Source organism: Mesocricetus auratus, unplaced genomic scaffold, assembly GCF_017639785.1.
Source record: "Mesocricetus auratus isolate SY011 unplaced genomic scaffold, BCM_Maur_2.0 Super-Scaffold_4256, whole genome shotgun sequence".
Taxonomy (NCBI): Eukaryota; Metazoa; Chordata; class Mammalia; order Rodentia; family Cricetidae; genus Mesocricetus; species Mesocricetus auratus.
The window spans coordinates 128,553,396-128,574,769 of record NW_024429182.1 but is presented as its reverse complement, the minus strand read 5'-3'; the positions used below and the strand labels follow the sequence as shown (position 1 = coordinate 128,574,769).

Below are 21,374 nucleotides of genomic sequence, written 5' to 3'. Positions count from 1 at the left end.
GCCATTCTCCAGAGGCAAAAACGAGCATTTCCTGAGGATTAACGAGAGATGATCATGCTACCCTTTTTGGTTTTTCAAGGCAGGATTTCTCTGTGACCTGTAACTCAGAGACGTGCCTGCCTCTGCCTTCTGAGTGCTGAGATTAAAGGCGTGCACTGGCCCCGCCTGGCTCCCGTTTTCCCTTTTTGGCTGTTGCGGCACACAGATCACTGGCTTGTAAAGAGCTTCTCCAAGCATGCAGTATAGCCTTCCTGTCAAGTGAACCTTGTTATTTCCAGTGAAGCAAAGAAACTAGTGTTTCTTTAAAAGTTCTAATCTGAGGCCACCGAAGAAGGTGGAGGAGTTGTCCTCAGATATCTGCTGGCCCACCAGGGTCTGAATCCCAAGGATCCAACTTCCAACTGAGCATGCTTTGCGTCTGTTTCTCAAGATAATTCATGCGACAGGAAGGAAAAAGACAAGATGAAAGTATTACAATGATGTGTAGAGATGGGGTTGTTGACTTGAATTTCATCTTTTTTGACAGAAATAACAACAGGTTGGGCAATGGAGTGTTGTATGCCTCTGTGAACCCCGAATATTTCAGTGCAGCGGATGGTAAGGATCCTGATAGGGGTCATACAGCCTGTGCACCCATTTACATTCCCCTACTTAATTAAATGGCTCAGAAGTTCTGACTTGGAACCTGGGTTATACCAAGTGGTTATTTCGTTTGTCTTTTTACTTACCTCTTTTTTACCTAGTGCTTAACTTCAGGCATTTTAGATAAGTTGGGGAGGATTCCTGTAATGCTTGAGTTGGGGTATTTTTCAAGCCCATCATATTTCCTCACTAAGCCCCTGTAGTGTTTCTCATGCCTATCTAGATACAGGCAAGGCAGGAATCTCTGAGAAAGACTTGTTCAGGCTCACACAGCTAACAGTAAGAAGTCAGGACTAGGAGGCATCCCCAGCCCCTCCTCCTAAATCCTGATGGTGTGGTGTTTGGAAGGACTGTGAGGTTGCTGTGAGGGGGCTCCACCAGATCTGGCAGTGAATTCACAGGGGTGTGAGCGCAGCGGATATCTTCAAGAGAAATGTTTCTTACTGCAGAAGAGTAAGTAGATATGTAGGAGAAAAGAAATCATCAGGATTGCTCTCATTGGTTATTCTGTTTAAATACAAAAACAGAGAAATACTTGGGTGATTTAAAAGCATTGTGTAAATGCCTATGGTTTTCACTATGGTTTCTTTAATCATTTCTAACTGAGTTATGTTTACAGTAAAGCCAACCAAGAACAGCCTCTTCTGAATATGAATCAGGTGCAGAATAACAATGTTATTTCTGTTTGTCAAAGGTCTCACAGAGCTATCTTTGAAATAGGTATACATGCAGATGTTTGTGTCTGTAACGCATAGAAAACACCCTGGAAGGATGTGCACCACACTTAAGAGCATAGTTACTTACGGGAGGATCTCTCTCCTTTAAAAATAAACAAAGCAGGTCTGGATATGTAGCTTAGTGATAGAACATTTGCCTAACATGTTCCACACCCCAGGCGCTCTCTCTACACCACCAAAACAAACAAGAAAGCAATCAAGCAAAATCAAGAAGCTAAATGTACATTGTTCATACAAAGGCCTTACTGTAGCCTTTATTATACAGGCTAGCCTGAAACTTCTGGGCTCAAGACATCCTCATACCCCACTTTCGTCTCCTAAATAGCCAAAAACATGCAGCCATGGTATCCTGGCCAGTAACTGCTTTTGTCAAAGAGAAAGGGGGTAGGGGTGGGAGACTAGAGAAATAGTCCTTTTTTTTTTTTCTTCAAAACAAAGGAGGAACAAACGTCGCCACCCAGGCCAACTGGTGAGAGAACGCTGTTACCTCATCTGAACTTGATTTCTTTGGTCTTTTGAGAAGCACTAGCCAAGGTGTTTTCCTCGAATAGCTACAAAGTGACATTGCATCGCAAAGGCATTTAGAGACTTCTTTCTCCCAGGGTTAAGCATGTTGCTGTTGTCAAAAGCTCACTGAGAATCCCCTACAGGAAAGCTCTGATAACATTGTGCACACTTAGGAACCACTCTGGCTGGTGAAGCCGAGGTATGCTAGCTAAAGTCAGCTGCTGGATTGAATTTAGAATAAGGTTTAAAGGGCATTAACTTCAGGGACCTCCCAAGGAATGGATGTGATTGGCTTTAACTCCGTATTCTGTGGCAAAGCCACATAGCTAATTCTCATTAAAAGCTAGCCTGGATCCTTGGAGATAGTAAATGGAGACAGTGACCCCCATCCTTACTGAGAGATAGTATAATGACCTCATATCCCATGCTGTCGTCCTAAGCAAGATCAGCCTCTGCAGAGTCACAAGCTGTCTGAGCCCTGTGGAGGGCAGAATTCTAGTTGAGAAATTACCAGACTCATGTGTGCCATGAAATACAAGAATGTGCATAGGAGCCAGGTGTGGTGACGTATACCTGTAATCCAAGTGCTGGGGGGATTGAGGCTGAAAAATTGTAAATTCAAGGTCAGCCTGGGTTACATAGCAGGTTTGAGTCAAGCTTGGACTATATAGTGAAATCCTGTCCCAAAATGAGTCAATAGGAATAAATGAATAAGTAGATAAATACATGTTTTAGTTAATGCTCTATTTCTGTGAAGAGACACTACGACCACAGTAACTCTTAAAGGGAAAGCATTTCGTTGGGGCTGGCTTACAGTTTTGGAGGTTTAGTCCATGACTGTCATGGTGGGAAGCATGGTGGCGTGCAGGCAGTCATGGTGCTGGAGAGTCCTACATCAGGCAGAGAGCAAGACGCTGGGCGTGGCTTGAGCATTTGAAACCCCAAAGCCCACCTCCAGTGACATGATTCCTCCAACAAGGTCACACCTCCTAATCCCTGTCCAATAGCGCCACTGCCTATTCACCAAGCATTCAAATATATGAACCTATGGGGACCATTGCTATTCAAATCACCACAATCTATATGGCACGTTCTCCAGAATATTAATTGGTGGTGTTCCCAACACCAGATTTATAATAAACATCCTTTCCGTAAGGCATCACCTAAAGGTAGGTGCCTGTGATATGAGGGTGTTCAAGGCCTCTCAACCTCCAGCTGCAGCCCAGCATCCAAAAGCATAAAAGTAAACACAGCCACAATTTCCCTCCCGTCCCATCTGAGCCCGGACTTCCTTCTCCATTCCACGTGCATACATGCCAGCAAAACACCCATACATAAAATTGATTTTTTTTAAAAGCATTATGCATTCCAGTAATTCAAATCGCTTGCACAGCAAAACAGCAGCTCTAGGATTAAGCAGCATTTTATAGCCTGCAGGACACCTTAAACTATTTTGGATTTTTACTGTAGTTTTCATTACTGCCCACCCTGTTTCTTCCTTCATGAACATGGGAGTTCTTCTCTTTCCCCACAGATGGGAAAGGCAGGCAGAGTCTTCATCGTTAGTTCTCGGTTCCATGACGAGAAAGGGGCAGCATGGTCACCCAGAACTTGATCCCCACCTCTTTGCAGCTCCCTAAGTTAAACAGCTAAGTAGAGGGAAACGAACAGCAAGCAGTGCTTGAGGCACACGCTGCACTCCTGCAGCTCCTCTCTACTGAGAGTCCTCCCGCTCCTCTACAGTCCTCCCGCTCGTTCTCTATCATCTCTTTTGAAGGCTGCGCAATGCTCTCTCTAGTCTCTGCCTTCTTTCAGTTCGGCTTAGTTTCTCCATCTCCACAATGTTGGGTTTGTCAGACACGACTGTGGGAAGGGTAGAATAAGGTGCGTGACCTAAGAGGGTCCAATCAGCACGGTAGTCCCTGACGTGCCCCCTTGGCCTTGTTGTCACTGTGTAGTCCAGGCTGTCTTTTTTAAAGTAACAAGCCCTCTCTCTAACCTCTGTCGCCCAAGTGCTGGCATGGGATTACAGACGTATGCTGCCACCATGACTAGTAGTCATGTTTCTAAGTATAAAGAAAAGCTGATGAAATAAATTTTAGTTACATTTATTTTTTTTCATTTAACCTGATACATCCAGCAGTTGGTTTTAACATAAGAGCAATCTTTTTAAGCTTGTTTTTAACCAAGTCTTTGGAATACAAGACTGAAGAAATGGCTTAGCCATTAAGAGTCCTTGCTGAGCTTTTGGGGAACTCTACTTCAGTTCCCAGCTCTCACATGAAAAGGCCCAACTGTAACTCAACTTCAGAGAGTCCAACATTGTCTTCTGACCTCCCAGGAACCCAAACACGTGTGGCACCCCCACCACACACAAGGGGGGGATCCACATGTACACATAAAATAAAAATAGGCCAGCCTAGTCCACAAAGAGAGCACCAGGGTTTCTCTGTTAACCCTGTCTCAGATAAATGGATAATTGATTAATTTTTAAAAATCTTCTACAAGTTATCTCTTTTTTTGTTTTAAACAAACCTTTGAAATAGGATGTATTTTTGCTTGCAGCACATGTCTATTGGACCAGTCATAGTCAAGTTCTCAGAAACCCTACCCTAGGGCTAGGTACTCTGTTAGCTAGCATAAGCCGAAAGTCCATAAAGAGGATGCTTCTCCCCTCTAGGCTCATCCAAGAAGATGATGATTAGCTCTCCTCATCCACACTCTGGTCCTTACCTTCCCATCCATTCCACACTGTTCTCTCTTTCTGACATTCATTTTAATCCCTTGATGAAGATGGGCAAGATCCTACTTTCTCTGTCTCTTAGGATTAATTTGCTTTTTTTATTTTCTTTGGTTGGGTTTTTTAGTTGTTTTTTTGTTTGTTTTTTGTGGGTTTTGTTTTGTTTTGTTTTTTTGCCAAGGAAGGAAAAGAGAACCACTGCTTTCTTTCCTGTCCTATGTTTCTTTGTTTCTTTTCAGTTCTTAGATGCTTACCCTCCAAGTATCATGAAATCCTCAAAGATTGGGTGCCTGCCCTTGACTGTATTGTCCTGTGACTATTGGTACTTTCCTTCTTGCGTTTTAGGAAACAGCATCTTGTATTCTCTAGTCTGAGTAAGGGCTGTTTCCATGCCTGCTTCAATCCCCGTCTCTTACTCTCTAGTGTACGTTCCCGATGAATGGGAAGTAGCTCGAGAGAAGATCACCATGAACCGGGAGCTTGGACAAGGGTCCTTCGGGATGGTCTATGAAGGAGTGGCCAAGGGTGTGGTCAAGGATGAACCTGAAACCAGAGTAGCCATCAAGACAGTAAATGAGGCTGCAAGTATGCGTGAAAGAATTGAATTTCTCAACGAGGCTTCGGTGATGAAGGAGTTCAACTGTCACCATGTGGTAAGAGAGTGTCTGACAAGCCAAGGTCAGACACAGACAGAAAGCATTCCTAGGGCCACTTCTGTGCCCCTGGCCACGACTCTGGGATTACTGTCTTGCTATCTCCCCAATGGATAGTTTCCCTGTTGCCCACAGACCTGCACAGAGGCCCTAGCACCACACAGTTCCAAGAGGCCTAGGTCATCATGTGGGATGCCCTCAGTCCTTCTCTTTTTGATTCCTCCAGGTCCGGTTGCTGGGGGTGGTATCCCAAGGCCAGCCTACCCTGGTCATCATGGAACTCATGACACGTGGAGATCTCAAAAGTTATCTCCGGTCTCTAAGACCAGAAGTGGAGGTCAGTTTTGATTCTCACCGTGTTACCTTACCTGTTCTGTTTCCATCAGGAGCCCCCTTGTAGGAAACATGGTTTTAAATCTGTTTACTTCTTAGCCTTGAGTGTCTTGCTACATGCTTTGCTGTGGGTGCTTTTGGTAAAAGATTGTCCAGCTGGGGGCAGGCTGGAATCTCTGTGAGGAGATCTTGTCCGTCCTTGGATCCCACCCACTCCACCTCAGGCATCTCTGTGTTCTTGTTTCTTCATTCCCTCTACCCCTACCAACATCTCATAACAACCGCTACCTGCCCTAGGGCATGCTAGGGCCAACCCTTCCACTCACCCCGGCTGGTCTCCTACAGACTTGACTCTGCCTAGCATGCATTTTCTCTTGTTATGGTCCTCAGAGAGCACCCCCTTCTTCACCAGGACCATGTGTGTGTGCTTAATAAAGTTCAGTGTTTAGGCTGGCAGGGGCCTTGACCTTAGCCCTACCCAGTCTGTGCACAAGACAGCTAGTAGCCCATGTGTACGCACACGCGTGCACATCAGACACACACACAGGTATACACACATGTGAGCATGCTGCCTTTACCTTGATGACACATGGTGCTCTTTCCTTACCCTGACTCTGCTTTAGAGACTTCTCAAACTCTGCACCAGCCTTCCAGGCTGGATAATAAGCTAGTGTCTTGCTTTAACTTTTAAATGATAATCATCCCAGTTGCATGGTCTCTGCTTAGTCTAGTAAAAATTTCACATTGTAAACCTGATAAGGTCCTGTGTAATTTTTCATTAATCATTGCGGAGTCTTTCCCCCGTCTGCTGTATTAACCCCCATCCAGCTTCTTAGCATCTGTAAGTCTGATTTATAAGTCCTTAATTCTAAGAGTAAACTGATAGACATTGAAAATATTGCCAGAGCCAACTGCCTTTTATGGGGCTGCCTCAGTGGTCCTGATGTCCTCACTTTGACCCTGGCTCCATTACTTGGGGATAAAAAGCTTGTCTTCCTGCATGCTCTCCAAAGGGAAACTTCCCTCTTCTCATTCCATTTCTGGCTCTGTTCCCATTCTCTATGGAAGCTTTTGTTGTCTTTTCCTCTACAACTTAAACATCTCCCAGGTAACAGTTCCTTCATTTTAGTTCTGACTCCCTGCTCACAAATGCCCTCGTTTACTTTTAGCATGTGCTTTTGGGGTTTGAGGAAAGCCCCAAAGCTCTGAATGAATGGGTTGGTAACTCTGGCAGTCTCTTTTTCTCCCCACATCAGTCCTAAGTTCCTGGTGGAGCCTTTTCCTGCCCCACTAACGTCCTGTCTGCAGGAGAAAAGCTTAATGGAATAGGAGGTACCTGGAGAGTGGTCCTCTGAGATGCCTCCTAAATCAGGAAGGAACGCCTTCCTTCCCAACTCAGGCACGGATTAAAAGCCCTAAATGTGGCCTCAGGGCTGTTCTGCCGTTGGTTACCTCATGGGTTACCTCCAATGCCCAAGCAACTAACTGTCAGAGGCCCCTGGGCCTCGGTTTCCTCTGTATAAGAGATAAAGGGCTGTAGAGATGGCTCCAAGCAGCCCTTAAGGGCACTGACTGCTCTTCCAGAGAACCCTAGTTGGATTCTCAGCACCCACGTGGCGGCTCACAACTGTCTAACTAAGTTCTGGCCTCCTTGAGCACCAGTTGTGCAGCTGTTGCACAAACTGTACGTGCACGCAAAACACCCATATACATAAAAGAAAAGGTTAACAAAAGTAATTTAGAGACAAGGTGAATTCCTAAAGCCCCCTTCGGAAGTAAAACTTTAAATTCATCAGATCTAAATTTTGTCTTTCTAACTCATGTCAGAATAAAAAAAAAGTATTTGTTGCCGGGCGGTGGTGGCGCACGCCTTTAATCCCAGCACTCCGGAGGCAGAGGCAGGAGGATCTCTGTGAGTTCGAGGCCAGCCTGGTCTACAGAGCGAGTTCCAGAACAGGCTCCAAAGCAATACAGAGAAACCCTGTCTCGGAAAAAAAAAAGTATTTGCAGGTATATCCCAGCTTTAGTATATATACCCTCACTTCAGTGTCTGTTCCCTACTTTCAGTGTATTTACTCCAGCTTCAGTGTATTTTACCTCTTCCCCCACTGGAATTTGCCTATTTTCCTTGATAATGTATGGATGTGAGCTCCTCTTAGGGAGCTTTAACATAAAGATCGCTACTCTCTTGAGAAGAGGGGGAAAAAGGGCATAAGATCATGAACTAACAGAAAGTCAGCCTTCCCTGCAGATAGTCCCTTTTGTTGATTGTTTTTCACACAATGAGTGACCGCTTCCTGTTGAACACTTACACAGCATTCATAATCCAGTATGTGTTATGGGCCTAAATACGTGTCACCTGCAGAGGTCCTACTTTGCCATGCATATTTAAAGCCCTGAAGATACTAAAAGACAGTGTAAAGGGGGGGAGCACCAGCATAAAAGAAACAGGAGATTCAGGCTTCCTCCAGACGATGCCACGTCCCTTGGAAACATCCCCTGGATTATAGATAGGAAACCCTGTATCAAAGTAAAAATGATTAAATAAATGAATGGGCTCCACTAAGTCTGCCGTGAAATGTGGAGAGTAGTCCTGGACTTGCCGGAGGGCTTCTACCTGATTTCAAGATTCTGGCATCCAGTGATAACTTAGCAACCCTGGACAAGAGCCAGCATTCTCGTGAGTATTTGGCTAGAGTACATAGGACCTATGTAGAACAGCCCAGATAGTATGATCCCAAAGCCTTGTCATGCTCTTCCTGTGGCCCTCAAAATAACTTAGGGTGATATATGGGACCTAGGAAAGTGAGATGGCTTCATAGTGTTGTATGAGATATTTTGCAGTTAGGGAAAGAGAGGCATGATTTATTGCACTAGTACAGACACACAAGCAGTTAGTGTCTAAACTATGGGTTAATGATTGGTTTTGCATGTGGGGTTGGGATGACAGGGAGCCTTCAGGTAGGGGTGTGTGTGTGTGTGTGTGTGTGTGTGTGTGTGTGTGTGTGTGTGTGTGTGTACACAACATACCTGCATACACCTTGAGGAAATTGGTTCTCTTTATTTACTGTGCCTGTCTTGGGGATTGTTTTAGGATTCCTGTTGCTGTGAAGAGGCACCATGACCACAGACACTCTTATAAAGAAAAACTTCTCATCAGGGCTGGCTTACAGTTCAGAGATTTAATCCATTGTTTTCATGGCAGGAAGCAGGGTGACATGTAGGCAGACATGGTGTTGGAGAGGTAGCTAAGAGTTCTACATCTGGATCTGTAGGCAGCAGGAAGAGATGGTGAGCCACTAGGCCTGGCTTGACCTGAAACCTCAGAGCCCACCCCCCAGGGACATACTTCTTCCAACAAGACCACACCTCCAATAATGCCATTCCCTATGAGTCTGTGGGGACCGTTTTCATTTAGACCAACACAGGGATTGAACATCGGTCTCCTGTATCTTGGCAGCATGCTTTCGTCTGCTAAGCCATCTCGCCAGCCCCTTGGGCATATTTATTTTATTTTGTCAAAATTGTCACTTTTTAGGTTAATTCTTTTTTTCAGTGCCAAAGGCAGTGATTTGTCCTTCTGCAAACAGGGTGAACTCCATCTAAACTCCACTTGTCCTCAGTGCCCAACAGTAATCCAAGATGAAAGAGCTAGTCCTCATATTAAGATATAAGGTGCTAAGGCACCTTAGGAAAAGGGGATGAAGACAAAGAGGCCCTGGCCACTTGCGTGGTAAATCGAGCATGCAGTGTCCATTTAGGAAGTGAGCGTTTGTCCCGTGTGACCTTGGTCCAGGTGTGCAGTGCTTCCTCTCACTTGTGCTCTGTGACTGTGGATGTCAAAGGGACAGAAACTAGTTAGGACCTAAGTAACTGAGAACCCTCAATACTAGAACTTGCTGCTTCACTTGAAGTACTTTCTGTCCTGCTCCAAACAGAAAGTACTGGACAGGGGCCCTGGCTTGCTGGTTAATGCAGTTGCCCCATAGGCATTAAGGACTGGAGTTCAGGTCCTCAGAAGCCATGCAAATGCTAAACAGGTGTGGCAGTCCATCTGTAATTGTAACCTTGGAAGGATGGGTCGGGATGCCTAGAGTCAGCTGCTTTAGCCAGCTCTGTGTTTGCTTGGGAGACCCTGCCTCAAAGGATAGACAGAGGAGCAATTTAAGATGATTCCTAACATCAACTAAGGGCCTCCACATTCACGCACATGCATACATGGGGATAGGGTTAGAAAATGTAAAGAAAAGAAAAAAGGTAATAATGGTCCCAAGCAGTACTAATTGATGTTTACCCTGTGATATGGTCAGGGAACCAGCACAATGATTTTATCACAAGCAGGCATCGCCAGAGCTCAGCAATATGTTCCTTCTGAGCAAGTCCTGACTTCCTGCAGGTGACCCGTGGTGCTCATATTAAATAAACATGGATGTCAGTTCCTACAATAAACTGGCAGGTAGGGGGGGAAAGTCCCAGATGCTCATGTTTTGTTTTGTTTCTTCAATCTGCAGCAGAATAATCTAGTCCTAATTCCTCCAAGTTTAAGCAAGATGATCCAGATGGCTGGAGAGATTGCAGATGGCATGGCGTACCTCAACGCCAACAAGTTCGTCCACAGAGACCTGGCTGCTCGGAACTGCATGGTAGCTGAAGATTTCACAGTCAAAATTGGAGGTATGTCCTGTGCTTTCCTGAGTGGAGCAGAAACTTAAACTCACGGGTACTTTTAGGGCCTTTTCAGTGCTTAGACTGCCCCTGGGAAGGTTTGCAGTATGTCCCAGATGTACAGTGGCTGTCCTTGACTTCTAAGATGTGTGTAAGTCGGTGTCATTGGCTGCTCCTGGCTATCATCCTAAGAGCACCTTAACATGGTGGTCTAGATAGTAGTCATGGTTCTTGGATAGAATGTGGGTTACAGAAATAATCAGGACAGCTTGCTTCCACGAGTAATTTTGGTTTGAGGATAAAAGCCAGCATCCAGTCCCTCCTCAAATTTCTCAGCTTACAAAGAACATTGTCCCTCGATAGGCCATGAGGTTCCTTGGAGGCAGGGCTCCTATGATGAGACCTGCATAGGGTAATGGTGGTGGTAAGGTAGGTGTGTCAGTCCGCAGTAAGAGAGCGGAGAACCCTGCCTACTGGTTTCACACCTGGCTTGATCGACTCAGAGAGTCCTTTCCCCCTCTCCTACTAGCAGAGGTTGAACCCAGGACTTCATGCATGCGAGTTAAGTGTTCTACTGAGCTATATCCTCCAGGTTCTTGACCTTTCTGGCACACATAGCACTTCCCACCATGACCTTAGTTGCTTAGCCTGCCTGTTAGACCCCTTGTTGCTACCAGTACATTGTAATATTAAAACTATATTGGACTATATTTCTGCTCACTGGCTACTAGAGACACTCCCCAGCCTTTCCGTTGTATGCTTGTATGTTGGCTTTGTTTTCCATTTGTCTTTTAATAATTAAAAAAAAATGTAGTGACAAAGTTGCTCAGGAAACCACCTGCATTTACCAAGCCTTTACCTTCCTACTGTGATAGGACAGCAGTTCAGAAGCATACCAAGTGTTCGCCCTGAGAAGGAACAGAAGGGACAGTGTGCAGCAAAAACCTCTAGTCTTTGGCTGTCTCTTGAACATATGATCTGGAGATGTTTTGCTTGCTTAAAACCTAGCGGTGACTCTTTTAAATGAACTTTTTGATCTCTTAAGTGAGCACCGAATATCTTCTCTACAGAGGTACCCAAAGTAGGGCTGTCTGTCTTCATCTTGCTTTGATTGCAGGAGTTAGGGGTGTTGGCATGCAGCTGTATTATACGGCAGACATCGGTCATTTGGAGTTACTCAGTGTCCCCCAGCATATCTCTCCCTGGGCTTGCACATTCATTTTTAGAGCCCTGGGAACCCTTGGTAGGCAGCCAGCAAGAGGCTGTCCTGTCCCAGAGCTTCTAGATAAAAGCCATCCCCTTACCTTTGTGACCCTTACTGCCTCCCATCCCCTCACTTATGCATGGGGACCCATATTTTACTCCTCAAAGGAAGCTACTGTGTACCTGAGTGGACTGGGACAGGTTCATTCATTGGGGGGGGCAATAATGTGATCGAGTGGAAAAATCAATGTTTGATGAAGACACAATAGTAGGCAGAGGCAGGACATGAGCACAGAGGACCTGGTGGAGACGGCAAGCCTGTGCCCGTGTCCTCAGCACTAAGGACCTGGTGGAGACGGTGCCTATGCCTATGTCCTCAGCACTAAGGACCTGGTGGAGACGGCAAGCCTGTGCCCGTGTCCTCAGCACTAAGGACCTGGGGAGACGGCAAGCCTGTCCCTGTGTCCTCATCCTGCACTCCCTCACACTCTTCCCAACACAGGCAGAAATTCTGCTAAGGCCGCTTTTGTCCCGCTTTGCATTACAGTTATGCAAAATGCTCTTTTGTGCCTCTTACCATTTTGAACCCAAATCAGTAAGGATTATATTTGCTGTTTAACCATGTGGCATATTTATGAGGAGAATTTGCCTTGTAATTGTGATTCTTCTTTCTTTCTAGAATTAAATTTTGTGTGCATGTTTAGGAAGGTAGGGGTGGTTCTGTTTTTCTTTTGCACTTAGAAAGATTGTTTTCTAGAAACCCCCTTTATGCAAGTCAAAGCAGATCCTGTCATTTGCATGCCACTGGATTAATTTGGGGATGAGACTTGAGCACTTACATTTTCGTCTTCTGGTGGGTTCCTGGGTGTCCCCCAGTGCCCCCTGTCTCAGGGATGACACACCTTAAGTCAGCTCACCAGAGGCAGCTGGACATTCGTACACAGTGCAAGTCAGTAGTGTTGGCTAACATCCAAAGAGTCTCGTTCCCCGTGGGGCTTGCTTTGCCTTGGTGACCTCATTGTGGTACCACTTAAGAGGTGTGAAGGGGCGTGGTGTTTTTTTTTTTTTTTTTTTTTTTTGTATTTTCGAGACAAGGTTTCTCTGTGGCTTTGGAGGCTGTCCTGGAACTCACTCTGTAGACCAGGCTGGCCTCGAACTCACAGAGATCCGCCTGCCTCTGCCTCTGCCTCTGCCTCTGCCTCTGCCTCTGCCTCTGCCTCTGCCTCTGCCTCCCAAGTGCTGGGATTAAAGGCGTGCGCCACCAACGCCCGGCTGTGAAGGGGCGTTTTTAAGGTAGAGCGACTCTTTCTCCCGGGAAGGAGAATGGAAGAGTGTAGGTGAGGAAAGGTGGTGTGATCAATTGGAAAAATCAAAATTTGATGAAGACACAATAATGTGAGATTATACAGCAAGCCTGCCATCACCCGTAACATGTGACACCTTCAGGAGACTCGGAAAATGGGAGAAGTTTTCAAAACTGAGTGGGAGTATTGTGTTGGGAAATGGTGTTGGGTAATAGCTCCGGGAGCCTGGTAAAGAACATCTCAGCCTTTCACTGTGTACTTTTATGTTCGTGAACATCTTCTCCCCTATTAAGTGGTGAAAGGCCTTCTCCTCAGTGGTGGAGTCATGTTCCAAGTAAATGAGATCCACATCCTCAGGATATTGGATCAGGCTTCAGAACTGTGTGTCACTCACCCTTGGTCTAGGCAGTGTGTATTTTCTTGATACATCGCTGTATTCAATAACCTGAAAACTGCTTCTCACTTTAAATGCACTAAGGGAATTAACTTTTTAAAGATTGTAAATTATTGAGACCAGGGATGTCTCGTATTTGACTGATGGTGTCTTACCATGTCTGCCTTATAAAATTACAAGCAGTAACACTGAGCCTCTCCGGAAGGCAGCAAGGACAACATTCACCTTGAATATAGACAAAGGCCAAGGGCCCTTGCTGGGACAGCCACAGCACCTTTGCTGCTGCCCCAAGACCTGCTCCAACTAAGTAACCGTGTCCTCTCTGCCCCCTGCAGATTTTGGTATGACACGAGACATCTATGAGACAGACTACTACCGGAAAGGAGGGAAGGGGCTGCTGCCCGTGCGCTGGATGTCTCCTGAGTCCCTCAAGGACGGAGTCTTCACCACCCACTCAGATGTCTGGTACGAGAGTTTCCCTGCATGGCCAGCTTGTTTCAGGCTCCTGGAATGACGCTCTTCCTAGTCTCTGCTCACTGTCACCCATTGCCAGCCTGAGTTCACCGTTCAGTGCTCCGTAGCCCTTTATCTGTGAGATATTCCTATGTAGAGTTCAGTAGAACAAAAGGGTATTTGTGGAACTCCCAAGGCGTATGTAGAACCAGCATTTCCTTCCCTTTTTAGCTGATACTGTGTTTCCAAGGAGTGGTGAAATGCCAGAAGTCTGAACCTTCCCTTCTGTCTGTTTATCCTCTGGCTGTTTCCCCTCTCTTTTTCTCGCTCTTAACACGTTATTATACTATGTACGCATGTGCTCCTGCCTCCCCTGCCTCCCCTCATTGAACCTTCAGGTTGCGGGCAGTGCTTTATTTAAACCCAAAACTTGAGGGTCACGGCTGTGGTTTCCTGTTGGTCCCATCCAGTATGTGGCACACACCCATCCTATGGATATCCATCGTTGCTGACCCAAAGCATCTTCCTAGTAATAAAAGTGTCCTGTGGTGAATGCACACTGGCCAGGGGGTGAAGAGACTTCTCTGTAGTGCTGTTTACCGCAGTTCCTTGGAAACGCTGTGTACAGGTCATCGGGTTCCAAAATACAACTGGAGTTGTTGGCAGGCGAGAGCCCTGGCACGTCCCCCTCCTCGAATGTCAGCAAGTGTCTTGGCTTTCCTCTCGGGAGATCCCATTGCTGTTGTGTTACAAAAACGGTAGTTGTTTACTCCATCTGCAGATAACCACACAGAATAACTATCCCAGTAGTGACTGACATCATTTTTTTAGCCTCATGAACCTTTCCCAGTCAAGAGCTTTGGATCTTATTTGGGAGCTTTGGATCTTATTTGGAAGACAGGTGCAAATTGGAATAGCATTTGAGTCTGACCCAGCACAGCCTGCTTGTTTCCTGACTCAAGGGTGAGGTCTGTGCTGCAGTAGCTCATTCGAGGTTACCTCTTTTCTGTCAAATCACGGTTCTCTGCTCCATGTTCAGGCGAGGTGGCAGGAGAGGGCACACCTAGGGCCACACTTCATCTGCTGTTTCCGGCCTTCATGCTTCTGGAAGCTTTGAGTTCAGCTTGCAGGGTGGGAAAGCAGAGTCAGCATAGGGAAATAAAAGTGAAGTCTCACACAGACTCCTTCTAGCCCAGTTCTGGGTACTAACTGTCAGTACAAGCCACAGCAGGCTCACAGGGTGCTCCCTCCCTGTTTCCTCCACTGTGACCCCATAGCCGCTACAAACTAACAAGGAACTATCTGTATAAAAAGGAAAGGCCTTTCAAATCCATTCCACCAAATGCTAAGGCATCAGCTGTGCTTGAACATTTATTTTCTCAGCCCTACCTTCGAGCATTCAACCGAAGATAGCAAGGCCATTGGGATATATGAACTGTTTCTCAGCTCTAACTGGAGTTGTGCCTCTTAGAAGAATGGCAGTCATTTTAGAATGAGTTCATAGTCATAAGACAGTTGTTCCAAGTACGTAAAAAAATCCCAAAGAATTTTGTTTGACTTTGTAGGAGGCCTTAGGAACATGGCGCTGGGAGGGACCTTCAAGTCAAGCCAAGCCCTGAATCCCATCTACTGCATTTATCATAGCTTTTACTTGAGTTTTTGTAGAAATGTTCCAGGGACTGTCCCCTTCCTCACAAAGGCAGGCTGGCCAGCCTATGTCTCTAGACATCTTTGTTCTTGTCTGGTGTGGAAAAGGATGCTGACTGCAGGAGTCTGGGGGGAGAACTGTGAGAGAGTTAAGCTGAAGGCATGCTGGCTTCTTCAGGAGTTGAGTAACCAGTGTCTAGATAAGGCAGTTGGTACTCGGGGCCAAGATTGTTACCTATTGCCTGGAAGCCTATGGTGAACCAGGGAAAGCATTAGAAGTGAGGGAAGTTGGCCTGGAAGGGAACCTTGTCAAGACCAGCCTGCAGTCGACAAAAATAGAAAACCACATACATCATTGCTTGTCTCCGGCTATATTTCAGACATGAGGGTGGGCGCTGCAGCCTCCAAAGAGTACCTCTGATGTGACCAGACAGGCTCTGGAAGGCGAGTCCATGACTGATGTTGACAGGAAACCCATTTCTCTGAGCCCAGGTTTTTCAGAACCATGATTTCACTACAGAGTGTGACTTTTTTGGGTCTTTTGTGCAATTTGAAGACTAAATCTTAGTCACTGCTAGTTCAAAAGAACCTTGAGTCTGACTGCTAAGGTTCTATTTCTGTCTGACATTGCTTAGTATCAATTTGTACAAAACCCTTTTGTTCATAGAAGGGAGATGAAGCAGCCAGGCAAACATTATGATTCAGTCAGAGGCTTCCTGCTTCAGCTTAGGTCAGGGTCCTCAGGGTGCTAAGTGGAAAATGCCGGCCCCAGGTTCTTATGTGGGGCTCAGCCCCACTGGGGTGTCCATCCGAAGCTTTGCATTGGCTTCCAATGTCCAGTCCGCTTTATTCCATTAACACAACCAGAGCGTGAGGCCAGGGAGAATTTTGCAAAGGTGGAGATTCTCTCTGACAAGCTATCTGTGCTGCAGGTGACAATATACCCCTGGTACCTATCTGAAGGTTCTGTATACATGGATCTACTACACTTTGATCCTCTGGACTGACAGGCCAGCAGCTATACACATGGTAGAGTTCCTTCACTGCTCTGCCTGCTGAGTTTACACCTCAGCCAGCCTCCAGACCAAAGGATTCTTTGTTAGCTGTGGCATGCACCATGGGCAGGTGCATCTCACCCGTGCCCTGCCTGACTCAGCTGCCTCCCCAGCCAGTGGCTCCTAAGTTCTGTAGGGTTCAGGTTTTCATCTACTTTGGCCCGAGTCAAGATCCTACAGAACTTTTAGACATTCCAAGAGCCAGCTCCCACCCCACACCTGTCAGATAAGACCTACTCTGGGAACCCAGGTATCTGTCTGTTTAAGAACTCCAAGAAGACCCTCCTTTACAGTAGTTGGAGAACCATTAGCATAGAGATTTCCAAACTGGGATGAAAAGAATATCCCCTAAGGAGATAGTTCAGATGCTTAGCTGTCCCAAGCCAGTACTGGGACCTGGTGCTGGAGTCAAAACTGTGTGAGGGATGTTAGAAGCCCCCATAACCTCAACGATCTCAGCCATGCCACCTGGGCTTTGCTGGCCCTACGGGAAGCAAATTAGCAGGGACAAAGAAGGCAAGATACCCCACACTTAGCCACAGAGCTGTTTGACATACAGAGTGCTGTCACCACATTGAGGAGACTTTTTCCGCACCTAGGGTTGAAGAAATGCTAATAAGGAAGGGGACACACTCCTGCCCACCCTTTTCTGAGCTACTCATGCTTTGTTTCTCCAAATAGGTCCTTTGGGGTCGTCCTCTGGGAGATTGCCACACTGGCTGAGCAGCCATACCAAGGCTTGTCCAACGAGCAAGTTCTTCGCTTCGTCATGGAGGGCGGCCTTCTGGACAAGCCGGACAATTGCCCTGACATGCTGTATGTATTTTCTGAGCCATTTAAGATTAGTAAGTCCGGAGCCAGTAACTCCCTCTGTCCCTGTGGGTACAGGAGAGCATTAGAAGAGGGCTTATATATCTGTATTGGTGGAGATGAGCTTGTTGGTTCTGTGACTCTGTGCAGTGCCTTAATCCCATCCCAGGCCCCCAGTGCTGATTGACACTCTGCACTGTGGTTTCTCAGGCCCCCATCTCTGTGAAATATGAGACGACAGCAACCCTGGCTCATCCCTCCCATGCAAAATTTACTTTTTAAGGCAAATACTGCAGCAATTATTGCTGTTAGGCCAGATTCGAGAGCTCTCCCAAGCTGTCGGCAGACCTGTCAGGTCTGTGAGCAGGTTCACATGGGGCTTTGCGGTCAGGAGCCCTCTCTTGCGCTTTCAGACTAGACTTCAGATAGCCCCAACAGCAGGTCACAGACCGTGTGCTGTGAGCCTTATCCCTGTGAGTCACATGGACTGGGAGAAAGGTTGAGCTCATCCCTCTTCAGACGCAGTCTCCTAGGCACACCCCCTTAGGGTGTTGGTGACACTGTTGCCTTGCTCTGCTTCTGGTAAAATGACATGTTGGAGTTGTCAGGTGATAACAGTATACCTACGGTGCTACGTATGCCTCAGTGTTCAGGCCTTGTGACTTCCAGAAACGCCTCCAAGATAATCAGCTCACAGGGAGAAACGGGTGCAGCGGCTCCCAGTTTGGGGTCGTAAGGGGGTTCCATTGCTTTTATGGTGGAAAGACTGTCAGAGCAGATACCCTCTCTTTGTAGGTAGAAAGTGAAAGGGGGTTGTTACAGGGCTGCAGCCCTGATGTCATCCTTTTGAAGGCACCCTCCCACTAGGCTCCACTAGGCCCCCCAGGGTTGCCAAGCTGGGGGCAAAACTTTTCACCTGTGGGCCTTGGTAGGGCATTCAGCACCCAAACTTTATTTACAAATGGAGCCTTGCTTTGCTGTGCAATGTTGGTGGCTCACTGGGTCAGGAGAATGGTCCTTCCCAGAATGAGTCTCCAAAGGGGATAAGAAGGTATTCTGATTGGTCCATCGGGTACAGGTTGTTAGCAGTGTTTTTGTCTCTGACACACCTTAAGGCAGGGCTCAGCTGTTGTCCTGCGTCTCAGGGGTAAACATCAAGGTAGGTTCCCACAGATATGTCCAGACCAATATAGGCATTTTCTAGAAATGCTTTTTAAAACAGGTTCCACTTCATTTGTGAAAGAATCCCAAGGGAATTGTCAAGATTTCTTGGTGTCTGTACAAAAGACACTCATACCTGCCTACTCTTCCTCAACGAAGCACGGGCTCGATTGGGGCCTCAGATGGTGAAATGATGTACAGATGGAGGCTGGGTGTGTGGACGGTAGGCAGGAGATCCCCACACAGAGGTGCAAGTGACTGTGCTTAGGATCTGGTGAAGTTGAAGGAGAGGTGCGGGCCAGCCTCATCCCACGTGAGGCTCCACCAGATGGTCTGCACGAGTTAGCCCTTGCAGTTGTGGGACTGAGGTCAGCTGGGGACAGTTTGGAGATCCTGGAGTCTCTGGCCACTCCAGGCCTCGCCACATCTGCATCCTTCAGACTTGACAACATAGCTCCTTGCTTCTTGTAGGCCACATAGACTGAGAAAGTTTCTCTGACAGACTGGATGTTACTGGTGGTGCTGTGGACGTGTGCTCATTCTTATCCCTCAGCTCTGCCACAGTGATGTAAAGCAGATACCAAGATCAGCAAGTATGGAGCCTTTGAGAGGGAGAGAGAACATCGCCCAGGCTGGCCTGGTTCTGGGGATAATCTTCCTGCCTCAGCCTCCCCTGATGCTGCCATTACAGGCTTGTGTCAGTGGAGCCCAGCTAAGGCTATGTATATTTTTATATCACATTCGCACTTCCTTCTTACAAAATTCTCCTGTTTGGGTTTTGTTTGTTTTTTGTGTCCTCCTGCCCCCAGCTGTTTGTAAGTGTGAAATCCCTCCTGCTTGGAAGGGCCTTACAAAAATAGGCAGCCGACCGTGTTGAGCCACGGGCTTGTCCATTGCCTGCCGTGCCCCGACATCATCTTCAGGGAGAGTGTTCCCACAGCGTCCTCTCTAAAGTGGCATCAGGCTTACAGCACGCACGGGGAGTACCCCGAGAAGCTGTGGTGCCTGCGTGCTGCTCATGCCGTCCCTCATAGCTTCCCTTTCACTCGGTGGTGCAGCGGTGTTCATACTAGTCCGCTCGCAGAAGACTCAGTGTTTAGGGCAAAGTTTAAGGGACAGAATAGGCCTACCACACCAGCGTAGATACAGATACTAGCATCAGTGGTGTTTCACAAGCCGAGAGACAGTTGAAAGGAGCAGGTGTGAGTTTTTGTTCCTGTGGTTTAGGGTTGGTCACAAGAATGGTATTGTTTTTGTTCTTTCTTTTTATACTGGGGCAAACATTTGTCTCAGAAACTCATGGGACTCCTGAAGCTGATCCATCTCCAGCTGACTGGATTTTTTCTGTATGAATCTAATACGCTTGGGAAGCAGCCACCTGCCATGGGAAAGGCAGTGGACTTCCTGTTCCCAGAATAGAGGGAGGAGGAAGTTTACACACAGAGGCTGCTCTTGAACGTGAAGTGATTGATTCAGGAGGCATTCCTGCTTTGCCATTCAGAACCCCTTTGGCAGATTTGTCCCCTTTCTAAGAAAAGAACTTTATGAAGGAGACAAGCTGGCTTCCACAGGGAGTGTGGTGTCCTTCTGAATCTGCCGGGGTGCTGATGAGATGTGTTTCGGGGACAGGATTCTTTTGTTGAGAGAAGTGTGAAACCTGGTGGGTCTCATCTACAGGAAGGGCTACCCAGCATCCTGAACTGAGTGAGTGTCAGCGCCATGACTCGGTTTGAATTAATCTAGCAAGTGCTATGAGATTGGATCAGGATTGGTTTCCACGTTTAAACTGTAGACCAAGCCCGTCATTACCCCTGTGTAGCAAGCTTTCTTGTCAGACTATCTTGGAACCACCAGCCCACAAATAATGACCCGAAGATTTATTATTAATTATGAAAGCTTGGCTTTGTCTTAGGCTTTTTCTCAACTAGCTCTTATAATAACTAACCCATATTTTTTAAATCTACAATCTGCCATGTGGCACGTTCAACTTGTTCCTAATATGGCACGTTCAACTTGTTCCGATTCCACTGACAAAATCTTGTGCCTATATTCCTCCTCCCAGTGTCTCTGTCTCTCTCTGTCTCTCTGTCTGTCCTGTGTCTGTCTCTGTCTCTCCCTCTCCCCTTCCCCTCTACAAGTCCTGCCTGGTCTCTCTAGCCTAGCTATTGGCCATTCAGCTCTTTATTAAACAAACTAGAAGGTGCCTTAGGCAGAGACACATTACAGTGTACATAAATGCTCCAGAACACCCCTGGATTTCAGTGCCTTGCACACAGATTTGTCAGTGAACCCTGCTGAGGTAAGAGACTAGTCCCAGGGTTCATGGAACCTGGAGATCCTGAGACCAGTCTGTAGCACAAAAAATAAAAGACCAGAGGCAGATATTGGAGTTCAAACTTCAAGCTGAATATCAGAAAAGCAAAGCAGCCAGCCACTATCTCTTAGTGTCCCTCAGACTGAAAAGTGATCCTGGCTCCACCAAACCTCAGATTCTAACCTCTCCTCAATGTGGCTGGAGAATCCTGAGACCTCAATGTCTTCCTATCCTCAGTGTGGCTGAATGCCAGCTCTGAGACCCTGGTGGTGTCTTAAATACCTCTCACGAGACCTGGGATTAAAGGTGTGAGCTCTAATTCTCTTTTAGACTGATTCACTCTAATGGATCCCTGGGTGACCTTGAACTAACAGAGATCCATCTGCCTCTTAATCCTGAGTCCTGAGATTAAAGGTGTGTATCGTCACTGCCTGATCTCTACAGCTTGAGGCTGGCTTTGCTTTCTGAATCCTCAGGCAAGCTTTCATAAATCATAAATAAAATGTCACCACACGGGTCCCAGCCCTAATGCTGAAGGATGGGATGGTGATTTGAGCTCAGCCACAAAAAACTTAGGTGCCAGAACCGTTTGTTCCGGTAACATGTCCACATCACATGCCAAGGCTTCAGGATGCGGGATTCAGGAAGGAACTTGAACTTTGTATTAGCTCAGCGTCACCAGCCCAGGCACAACCAAGACATACTCAAATCAGACTGCATGAGCCGTGGCATGAACTGTGTGCCAGCACCTGGGCT

At 46.8% G+C, this 21,374-nt stretch overlaps 1 protein-coding gene across 1 annotated transcript in view; it reads left to right on the top strand.

Annotated features, from left to right (window-relative positions):
• The window catches only part of Igf1r (insulin like growth factor 1 receptor), a 280,892-nt gene that overhangs the window by 248,773 nt on the left and 10,745 nt on the right, over positions 1 to 21,374 (top strand). Inside the window, exons 15-20 of the mRNA XM_040730426.1 lie at positions 527 to 597; positions 5,050 to 5,279; positions 5,506 to 5,616; positions 10,124 to 10,286; positions 13,514 to 13,643; positions 17,015 to 17,149. Of these exons, the coding sequence (XP_040586360.1) occupies positions 527 to 597; positions 5,050 to 5,279; positions 5,506 to 5,616; positions 10,124 to 10,286; positions 13,514 to 13,643; positions 17,015 to 17,149 (840 nt within the window). The remainder of the gene's footprint in view (positions 1 to 526; positions 598 to 5,049; positions 5,280 to 5,505; positions 5,617 to 10,123; positions 10,287 to 13,513; positions 13,644 to 17,014; positions 17,150 to 21,374) is intronic.